Genomic DNA, 11,298 nt, shown 5'->3' with positions numbered 1-11,298 from the left:
TGCAAGATGAGGAACAAACCCTAAGACCCTTACAAGTCTAGGGACAAACCCTACAACCCTACTAAATTACAGTTTTCCAGAAGATGATGAACAAACCAGAAGAACTTCAGAAGCCTGGAAACCCTTCAGACATTCAGAACCCCAGCAACATTAACCCAAGATCCCCAGATGTTGAGGAGCATACATCAAGAAATCCAGGAATAAATCCTAACACCTTTTAGAACCCCAGGAACAGAAATAAAACCCAAAATCCAAGTAAGACAAGGAACATACCTTGGGAACCCCCCAAAACCACCCAAAATCCAGGAATGAACCCTCTTGGAACTGAGACAACTGGCAGAAGGGCTTGGTAGGTGGAGGACGGTGAGATCACACTGAGCTGGACATAGACAAGACCGTCTGCACTGCACTGGGGAGGGGGCCAGGTGAGGGAGATGGGAGGGGGTCACAACCATGCATTTCCCCAGGCAGACACACAGTACGCATGTTTGCATGTGACCCTGAAGGACTCGCACTCAATGGGGCCTTCTGATGGCACTTTAAGTGGCTCCCCAGACACGTTACACAGTCCGCCAGATGGCATTGGTCTGAACACAACTTTACAAGCAACCTGTGAACCTATGGGATGCCACATCATCATTGTTATTATTATTGTTGTTATTATTCATAGTGTTATTAATTATAAATATTATCACAACATTCAAACAAGCTTTGGCCTTGGCGTTAAGAGCTGACCGCAGAGACATTTGCAAGAGTAAAGAAATCCCCATTATTCTACAAAAAAAACAAAAACAAAGGCCAGGCCTTAAAGATAGAGAGAGATACGTAACATCACTGGGTGGGTCGGGCTTGATCGGGGATGGGATCAGGTACAGGGTTTAGGGATTCAGGCCGTACATTCAGGGAGGCAATGTTAATCTTTGGTATTACGATGGGATTCTACAGCTAAAAGTGCCCATCAGAAAAAGTCTTGAGTTTCACACAGACATACAGAGCATTGTTAAATAAATACTTACAGTATATAGATAGCATAAATAAATAACCAAATAAATAGAAAGAGGAAAGAAAAAGGGTAAACAGTAAATACACAAATGCAGTAATAAATAGGTTGATCAGATCAGCAATTGCATTTGAAACGTTCTTGGTTTGATTTAACTATTGGCTATAAGGAGGCATGTTAAAGCCTTTCCTTTGTGGACCAAAAAATGACCTTGTACGTCAGCAGGGCTGAAACAAACTGCCCCGCACTTCCAACGTGTTTCTACAAATAGAGCGATGTGCTTGAAATCTGTACAAAAAGGGCTGAAAGAATCACATTCCTCCATTTTCTAGACATCTGTAAAAAAAAGATTTCATAATGGAGCAGAGGTGTGTACATTTGTTTGGAAATGAGTGGAAAAAATACTACAATGTCACTATACATTGTGTCAGGTGTACCTCTTCCCCATGGAGCCTTTGTGTTCAAAGGCTGTTTTTCATTTTTTTTTTTCATTTTTTTTTTTCTTTTTGGTTTGATTTTGAGTCAAAAAATGGCTGTGGAGCTTTCATTTGGAAGCTCAGTGAGAGTCTTAAAGCTAGACGTTTTCACCAACAAGTCTGTTTCTGCGCCCTACTTGTGTTTATTGATTCTGTCCTGGTGTACGGCGAGATGCACTGCGGTTCCCCCTTGAAAACTCTGATTCATTCAAGGCGGGACCAACTCCAGAAAGGACAGGAAAGGCTCCTGTTGACGGTAAATGATTGACAGCTGGGAGTCACGGACGCTACAGAACCCTCCTGATAACTCCAGGCTCCAAACTTGGAACAACGCCACACAGACCTGGGAACCATCACCATGGAAACACATGCTAAGAGAGGGAAATTAGGTTTCTTCAGAAAATAATGGTTAAGTTAAAAATATGCCGTTTCTTCCTCTTTCACCTTGATTTTTGAGGAAAAACAGGACCATAAGAACACTGGGATAGGATTAATGTCTTGATGACGGTGAACAGTTTTGATTAAGAAGTTACACAATGGAGCACTCCAGATGTGAGCCAACGGCACCTCTTGATTCTTCACGTTTGGAGAGATGACTATAGAATTGAAGGTACGCCAAAATATGCTTCCTCCTGATTTGTAATACCCTCATTATCTCTAATCTACATAATCAAAATAATGCAATGAGATGGTGTCTATGTAAGGGTGTGACTCTTCTACGAGTCAAATCATCTTGGCACCCTTGACTATACAAGCAGGACCTCGCATCCTGCGATCATATCACTCTGGGTATCGCCCCCTTCCATTTCAAGGGAGCGATCAACTTTGGTTTGGGAAAATGCTTCATCTTCATAATATCATCTATAATAGCTGGCTCCGTCGCTCCTTCTGATAACGAGGAGGACATTTATTACGGCTGATCTCTGCTTAGACCAGTCTATGTGCCCCCTTGCTCCCTCAGCGCCCTCCCCACCGCACCTCCTCGGCGGTCCGTCATCATGCCGTGCTGCAGGACACTGCGGAGGAGGAAACGCTGGAGCCCGAGGAACCCGTGGAGGAGGGACGGCCCTCATCCGCCCATTTGTTGAGGTTGCGTCGGCGGGCATTCATGAAGAAGTTGCTGACAGTGGAGAGCTCCAGGCCCAACTGCTGGGAGATGGTGACCTGCAGCTCTTTGGTGGGGCGATGGTTCTCCCTGAAGATGGCCATGAGTGTGCGCCGCTGCAGATCCGTGAACACCAGCCTGGTGCGCTTTGGGCCCTGATTGCGCTCCAGCTTGCTCTGCTCCTGCTCCTTCCGCTTGCAGGCTGCAGGCAGATGGATGAAAGATAAATTTAAAAAAAAAGGGAAGGGGAAACAGGTTAGCTAACAGACCGACTGGCTAACTAGGACAAATGGATTAAGCTGAGGGAAAGTGGATTTGTTGAAAGAAAACAGATTAGCTAAGCAACTTTGATTAGTTAAAAGAGATGAATCAGCAACTTGCTTCATTGTGCAGTAAAGGAATCAAGATGTTCAACCTATCACATCTTATTGCCAGTGAGCTGCTGTAAGGCTCCTCGGATTAAACAGAGAACTACATCCATGCCAAAGCTCTGAAGTTTTCCTTCATGGTTTTCATTATGCTCTTTATTCGCCTTTTGAAAAACAGCCTAAAGTCTTACATGGATCTGGCTTAAAGACAAAGTGCAAAATCTGGCGTTGTCATCCACTGACAATGGCTATGTCTTCAAAAAAACAACTGCATTCAAAGACACAAACAGATGTGCAGTAAACTTTTCATTTTGCCAATGAAAGGACCAATGAACCAAACAGTAATCATTTTCAGCCCAAATCTTGTACCCTCTTTTTTTTTTTTCTGCTGCAATGTAATTACTGCAATTCGTTAGTCATAAGAGGTGACAGTTAAGACTATCACAGCACTTATGGATACTGGTTTTTACTCCTCCGTAAATGTTTAACGTTTTAAGCTGCAATATTAACTTAGTGATTCGTGAGACATAATAACTAATCAAAAGTAGAAATTAGATTTTTTTTGAACACCCTGGAAATGCATTTAAAATAAAATGATCGCCACAGTCTGTTGTCTGTCTGCCTTAATATATTTCTGCATTTGTTTTTTATATCGTGGTCCACCGAGTTTAAAAACATTATTTATTTCATGTGTCATTATTTAATGCTGTATTTGCTCTGTGTCAAAAGTTGGTCCTACTCAAACTTTCTGAAGTGCTCGTAGAGGTAATGAAGTCTTCTGGTGATTTGTATTCTAATGTCAATCTTGCTTACAGCAACCACAAAATAAAAATTCAGGGTCTGGGTTAAACACCGCTATGACTGTGGCAGCCGGCCTAATTATATAATCAATATTTTTTCACGAAAAGTCTGAAATTAAAAAAAAAAATTGCCCTGCAAAATAAATAAAATAATAAAAAAGTCAGTTTTGCTCAGTGAGGTAGAAAAATAGCCTGATGTGTGTGGGTTGAGCTCAGATCCATTTTGAGAATCAGACAAGCGTTTTGAATTCAGGCTGCATGTTCCTCTGCATCTCCATCGCTGAACCTTTCACCTCGAACACGCTGTAATTCTGTATTTACAGGAAACACAACACCAACCTCTGCCTTTGTGTACCGAGCCAACTCCCCCCCCCCCCCCCCCCTTCTCTGTCCATCTCTTTCCACTTCCTCTCTTCCCTTTCCCTTAGTGGACACTTCAACATCATTAGTTCCTCATAAAAGTCATTTACATGTGGCGGCACTGAGTGAGTAATAATCACTTTAGGGGGAACTAATTTATTTTCTATTAAAGGCGGGTTACGTCAGGGGTGAGTGAAACGAGCAGAGTCGGCATTGCTGAGGGTGTTTAGAAGCCTTAAGTGGACTAAAACATATTTGGGAGAGTCATGCAATTACCTAAATGCACACTTTTAAGAGGTTTCAATCAGCACTGTGCGGTTGAGCGACTGTTTTGCTGATGGTATCAAATGCGTTTCAAAGTCTAAGCACTGAGCAAGCACACGCACGCTAACTCACAAATAAATACACACACACTGTAGGGAAGGACCAATGGTCTGGTGCGGAAAGTGGACTTTGATTAAACATTGGCCTGCGAACCGGACATCAAAAGTAGTTTTTCTTTTTCTTTTTTCGGTGTGTTCATTTGAATGTGTAATAATTATTTTACTAAGTACGGCGCTAAATTCAGACTTGTAATGTCCATGGTATTTATCATGCTGCTTCAGAAGCTCCTCCACCTTCAGAAGAACAAAAATGTGGGGGTAACACTGAATCATTGGACACTTTTAGCATAAAAAAGCAGCCGCAACAGCCTTCACTGTAAAAAGATCATCTGAACAAGCCCTTTTTACGTCTTATTTTCTCACAGTAAATTCAGAAATCTGCCGAAACAGTAACTGCTTCTATTTCATAACAACTTAATCCAAGGATTTTATAAAAAAGAAGTACCAACTACTGGGAAACACATCTGGACAATGCAGATCACGGTGCTAGAATCCAGAAAAATCTATTATGAAACATTCTTGGAACAAACTGCTTTCTAGTGCAAACTGGCTGATATGATGTTGCTGCACTGCCAGACTTCTTCACTTGTTTTAAGAAAACAAGGTTTATTGAACTCTGTTATTGAAGAAAATGGCTTGATCGGATGGAAATATCGGCTGGCAATAGCCTCGAAACCCCATATTTCAAACCCACACAGACACACAATCCAACTCACACATGCCACAGACATTCATTATACTAACCACAGATGTTGCCGTTTGCTCTCGAAACAGCCCCGACACGTTCAATTGATTGGCTTACATCTTCCTATTGAGAAACATCTCACACAGCGAGGTATGCTGCTGATGTTTACTGTATGACCAGCTCCTCACTCCTCCAACTCGCAGTGGCAAATTTTCTCTCATTAGCGGAGCGCTTGAGAAAGAATTGTGACCTTACTGCCGTCTTTCCCTCGCGAGTGCGATCACAACAGCAGCATCAGAGCCGGGTCCGGAGCAACGCGGGTACGAGGCTCCGCCGGGCTGTGATTGCTCTGACGTCCAGCTGAGTTTCTGAAACTTAAGCATCAACTGGACATGAATAAATCTGGCCGTGAATTCCCCGCATATGTTCTCCTCTGAAATCATTATCTGAAGGAAATGTTTTGACTCGGGGATGCATTCTTGTCAACTTGAGATTACAGGGGCCTGTTAGCTTTTAGGCATCCAGAGCTCGTTTGCATTTCTGAGAGTTATTGAACCACGTCTCATTAAAATCTGAACAGGCCGAGATGTCAGCGCCATGTCAATATCACTACAAGTGAAATAATTTTTTTCCCCCCAAATGCTACATTTTTCACCGGCTTTACACCATCCCAACCATCAATATTTCTGGGTTGGGGGTTGGGAAGTTGGCTGCAGCTATAGAAGGTGTATACAGTGGTGCACTCTCGGCTCATGTAGTAATGAAGGGTATGACATGATAGTGCTGGCTAGCTTGCTTGTAGCGTGGATTTATGGCTCGTTGGAGGAGTCTGGGTGTCCTGCAGATCTCCTCCTCCTCCTCCTCCTCCTCCTGTCCCGCCATCCCATCCTCGGCTCTCTCCCTTACTGACAATCATAACGCCGACCATTAAGTAAATGCTTCCTTATGCTGTAATCATGTGTAAAAGGCTCACAATTACCATGCTATAAATCCCCGGTGCTGGGGCTACTCCTGGAGACATAAATATTCCCCTATAGGCTTCTTATGATCGTGGGAACAGCCCCTAATCATGATGTATGCCCCTGTCTCGTGTTGCTGAAACGTGATCGAAAGCCCTTTCCCTACCCCCCGGCGTCTCAACCTACACCCCCCCAGCCAGACCCCCCCCTCCCCAACCTACACCCCCCCACACACACAACCCCCCTCCAGCCCCAGCCCACCCCCTGCTGATTTCTTGGGCCAGGGGCTGATAGAAATTATTGATTAAATCTGTGCAGCTCAGACTCCTCGACCCACAGAGGCTGGTTAACCCCTTCAGCGCCGGAGTGGGGGGAGCTGCAAGAGCCAGATAAAAAAAACAAACAAAAAAAACAACAACAAAAAACGAAAAAAAACAAAACAAAAACAACAACCCTGTTTGTTCGGTGTTGCGCGGCTAAGGCCACGTCGGCCTGTTTACAATTCCTGATATGTAAATGGAATCGGCTTTGACCTTTGAGCCTCGCTAACAGAATGTGAACTGTATGCAGCGAGAGGTGGACAAGGCTTTGTGGCTTTCATTACTGTGGGGGTGGTGCAGGCACTGGAGCCGACGCGTAAACCGCATTGACCTTTCTTATTCATTTAGACCTTTAGTCAAGGGCTTCGGCCATCATCTATAAAGTTATAGTCTCTGATCCCCCTCTCCTCGACTTTAAGTGTCGGAGCATGGCTGTATGGTCTTTATCCTGCCCTCTTCTCCAACTAAATCCTGATTGCCTCCTCCACTGCCTGAGGTTGGGCTGGAGATGCATCTCATATACAGCGCAGTAATCCATAGAGCGCGCGCGCGCACGCACACACACACACACACCAAAAACACAAGATACTGCGGATAAATCCAAGAGATCGCCCCCTCCATGTTTTGCAAAACGTCTCTGCAGAGAGACAATTATTTGAAAAGACAAAATGGCAGCAACTACATTCCGTAATTACTGTGTGTCCAGCCCGGCGGAGAGCTCTGCAGCCCTCCATACATAAGAGACATAGTTATGGAAATAACACAGTGCTGCTGGTTGACACTGAAGGGCCTCCTATGCATTTAAGCGAGTGTTGCAGTAAGGAGGATCATCTTAAAACTTGAGGCATGAAGCAGAGAGCACTTGAGCTATCTTCAGACTGGGGAGCACAGGGCACCGCGCATTCTAATTCCAGTCTCGATTCGCCGATGCGGCCGAGGTGTGTGTGGGCAAGGCGTGCTGCTCTTTCCCATGGAAATCAATAGAGGCTTGTAATTAAACAAAAGGGGTTGGCCGGGGGGGAAAAAAAAAAAAAAAAAAACAACAACCCCCTTTGGAAAGTAGGTTATGTAGAAAAGTGCCGAGCTGTCCAAATTGTGGCTTTGCCAAGAAGTAAATATGCAATTTCAGAGCGTGCGGGAGCAGAGAGAGAGGAGCACTGTCAAACATTAGCACACTTCTCTGTGTAGGGACTTTAATTTTTTATGAGTCTGATTGATCGGCTGCTCGGACTTGGAGCACTGACTTGTTAAAAATAACGTTTGTATTTGTAAAGATGAAGAAACTAGGATGCTGCATATAAGGAGAGAATGATTGATGGTTAGAAATCTGCTTACAGGAACAAAGGCCCGTTTTGTCATGAGGAAAATTAGGTTTTCGTGGGACAGGAAGAGGCGTTTTGCATACAGAGTCTCAAAATCGCGGGATTAGATTCATCAAACGACATATCTGTGGAATTACAGAACAAACCCAGAGATAACCCATCTTCAGATAAGAGGTTTGCGTGTGATTGGTGTAACGTTTTGCTAAATGGAGGATGTACACATGTGCTCTCAGAGCCAAACAATCAAAGATCAATAATTGTGAAGGGATTGCAAGAGTGCACAATCATTACCTATGAACCCTATTGTGTTGTTGGGCTTAATCAGTCGAGCTGCTGACAGAGAGCAAAAAGCAGTGATGAACTGGGCAGGCTCACACACACGTTCTGCTCACAGACCCCCGCAGTGAGCAGACCACTTGCAGATACACACACACACACACACTCGTCTATGCTCATCTCATATTACTGTGTTCACTTGGATCTCTTTCTGTGCGCCGTGTATCAGATGGGCCCTCGGTCCCTATGGAGGTACAACACTGTAACGGGGCACTGTACAGCGGGCTGTCGCGTCTTCCACCCGCATCCCCAAAGAATATTAAATGTCAAGCAGCAGATTACAATGTGCCTTTCAAAAAAATCTTTACCCCAGGAAATCTGTGTACGTACTACCGGGCCTGCAACTAATGATGTTCTGACCATCGATTAATTTCTTCATTATTTTCCCAAACTATCGTACAAGTTAGGTTTAGAAAATAGGAAAATTGTCAGAAAATCGAAAAAAAAATCAGAAGCTCTCTGAGCCGACAGCACAAATCCCAGAAATACACTGAATTTACAGCGACGTAAAACAAATTGTCACACTCTGAGAGGCTTGGACCTGCTAATGTCTGCCATTTTTGCTCGATACGTGAATTTTATTAATTGATTATCCGAAATTGTTGTCGGTTCATTTTCTGTCGGTCAACTAATGGATTTAGCAAAGACCCTGTTCTTTACCAGATATGAAGAATCTGCCTCCAAGCAGAACAACATTTGTATTTAGCCTCGCAGTAATTGCCTCAGTGACGACATTGATAAAAGACGTCTGGCATACGCTCAAGTCTCATTTGCATCAGCCACCTTGCCAACTCAACTTCAGCCATGCGCTGGGCAGATATAAATCACCGCTCGAAATTAATCAATCGCTCCGGAATGGCACGTCTGCACAAATTATTTTGTGGGCTCAAAAGCGATTAAATCGCCAGCCGCTGCTCAAGCTGATCTTCATGGTTCATTTAAGAGGAGGGCAAATGTCTGTGGCTTTTTTATTGTAGCTACTGTACAAATCAATAGGAGCTGTTTGTTAGCAAAGTAAACAAAGGAATGGCACGTATGGCCCTTCCTTGCTCAAGCTGTCCTCAATGTGCTGATAAGTTCTTATTATCCAGGCTGTTGAGACAATAGAGAAACCAGTGGTACGATCGCAGTGGTGTGAAGAAGGGAAACATCAGCGTGATGCTTTTGCTTTTCCTCGGGTCTCAACCTGAGCTGCATACTGATTGCTGGAGAGAAGAATTTTTTTTTGGAAGACATGGAGAAGGAGACTGTTTGGGGAAAACAAGGGGAGCGAAGGTTGTGGTTTCTGTGTGAGCGTGTGTGTACATACGTGTGTGTGTGTGTGTGTGTGAGGCAGATAGAGAGCAAAGCCAGATCTTACCCTCCAGCCGGAGCGAGGCCATTCTTTGAAACTCGGGCTCCTGGAGCCAGCGGGACATCCTCTTAAAGGTCTCGCGGCCGGACTTGAGCTTGCCCCAGGGCTTGGGGTTCCTCAGGAGGTCAGACAGCGTGCCCTGTGACCTACACAGAACCCTCTCGGCAAAGATGGCCTGGGGGATGCTGTACCTCTTCAGCTCAGTGATGATCCTCTGGGCCACATCCCTGGTATTGATCTCCTCCCCGGTGCCGCCTCCGCTGCCCTGCAAGCCCGGCAGCATGCCCTCGCCGGGCGAGGACGAGGCGGACGACGAGGAGTGCAGGTGCTCGCCCATCTTGGAGGCCTGCTGGCTCGGGTGATGGTGGGGCAGGTAGTGCTGGCTGTAGATGTGAGGGTGGTGGCCCGGGGCATGCTGGTGGGACTCCATTTTATTCAACTGATGCCCCACTGACACATCGCCTCCTCCCAGGCCCGGCGGTGACATCTCGCGGCCGAAATCCGACGTCCTGCAGAAGAGGCTCCCCCCATGGACGTCGTAGCCGCCGTGGAGCATCTGGCCACCATTGCCATTGGGGCTGTTACCCAGACTGCTATAGCCGTGCATGGAGGAGCCCAGGCCCGAACCAGTGGAGGGGGGCGACAGGCTTTGGGACATGGCGAGGTCCTTGCCATAGGGGTTGTAGAAGTTGGTGCCCAGGCCTCGATCCTCACGCATGAGGGTGAAGCTGCCGATGACGTTGCTGACGGGCAGGCAGGGGTGGTGATGGTGGTGGTGGAACTTGTCGTCAAAAGGCTGCAGGGGGGTCAGGGTGGTGTACGTGCTGCCCGAGCTGGACGGGGAGTCGCCGCTGTACCCCAGCGCCGACATGGAGTGGTCGAAGCCCGGCGGACGGGGCTCGGGCTCCAGCGACATGGAGTGGCCCCCGAGGGAAGGCCTGGGGAAAGCAGCTGAAAGGTCCCGCGAGTGCAGCATGGCCCTGCCGTCCTGGCTGTGAGCCAGATCCGAGTGACTGTGGAGGGACATCTCCCCTAGACTCCCATCCATCTTCAATTTCAGCAAATAAATTTGGTATTTCTTGCCCCCGTGTGTTGTTGCTCTCCTCCTGTTACTGTTGTTCAACAGCCGGGCTAACAGTCTGGAAGGTCTCTTGTTACACCAGACTATGGATTTATTGATTTGTGAATTAATTGATTTCCGGGCTTATGGGGATGTCTAATTAATTATCTGATAACGTTAAGTACTGTCTTCAAACTCCCTCAAAGTCCCAGAAAACGAGTTTGCCACAGCATCGGGAGCCTTGACGGAGATTTTAGTCTCACCCTCTGCTCTCGCGTCTCTTCGGTCGCTCGGCCGTGTTCCTCGGCGGAAGCCTCGCTTTTGTGCCTGCGTGAGACAAGACAGGCGCCGTTACTCCGCCGCATTTAAACTTTCACCGACACAGAGCAGGAAAACAGACGAACAGCGTCGGTCGCGTCGGTCAGAAAACACTCGTTTGCACCCGTGCATCCAAAATAATGGTGGTAATGGAGGCATCTGAGTAATTTTACCTCACACATCCCGCGGAACACGCGAGAAAACAACGATGTCGGGGTCTTAATCACTTCGACCAAATCTCACCTTGGAACGGGGGATTTTTTTTTTTTTTTTCCTTTCTCCGCTCTAATGCAAAGTTACAGGTTAAATACAGAAGTAGTGCGCATGCGAAGCGCTGCACATTACCGGCGCGTTTGCATATTTACACCACATGAAATGGACCTGAACGGTGCCCCGACCAAACACCAAACACCAAACACGACGCGGACTCTCGGGGCCAAATCGCCGCCGTG

The 11,298-nt window shown here is 46.2% G+C and overlaps 1 protein-coding gene across 1 annotated transcript; it reads right to left on the bottom strand.

Annotated features, from left to right (window-relative positions):
• Nucleotides 1-2,472: 2,472 nt before the first annotated feature.
• Nucleotides 2,473-10,516, bottom strand: onecutl (one cut domain, family member, like). The gene is made up of 2 exons (XM_040118622.1): nucleotides 9,475-10,516; nucleotides 2,473-2,783 (listed from the first exon to the last, which is right to left on the bottom strand). Exons 1-2 carry the CDS (start codon nucleotides 10,514-10,516, stop codon nucleotides 2,473-2,475), a joined length of 1,353 nt encoding a protein of 450 aa, XP_039974556.1.
• Between the last annotated feature and the right edge of the window lie 782 nt (nucleotides 10,517-11,298).

The sequence above is a fragment of the Xiphias gladius genome, chromosome 22 (genome assembly GCF_016859285.1).
Source record: "Xiphias gladius isolate SHS-SW01 ecotype Sanya breed wild chromosome 22, ASM1685928v1, whole genome shotgun sequence".
In the NCBI taxonomy this organism is placed as follows: Eukaryota; Metazoa; Chordata; class Actinopteri; order Istiophoriformes; family Xiphiidae; genus Xiphias; species Xiphias gladius.
This window is presented reverse-complemented; position numbering and strand designations above follow the sequence as displayed.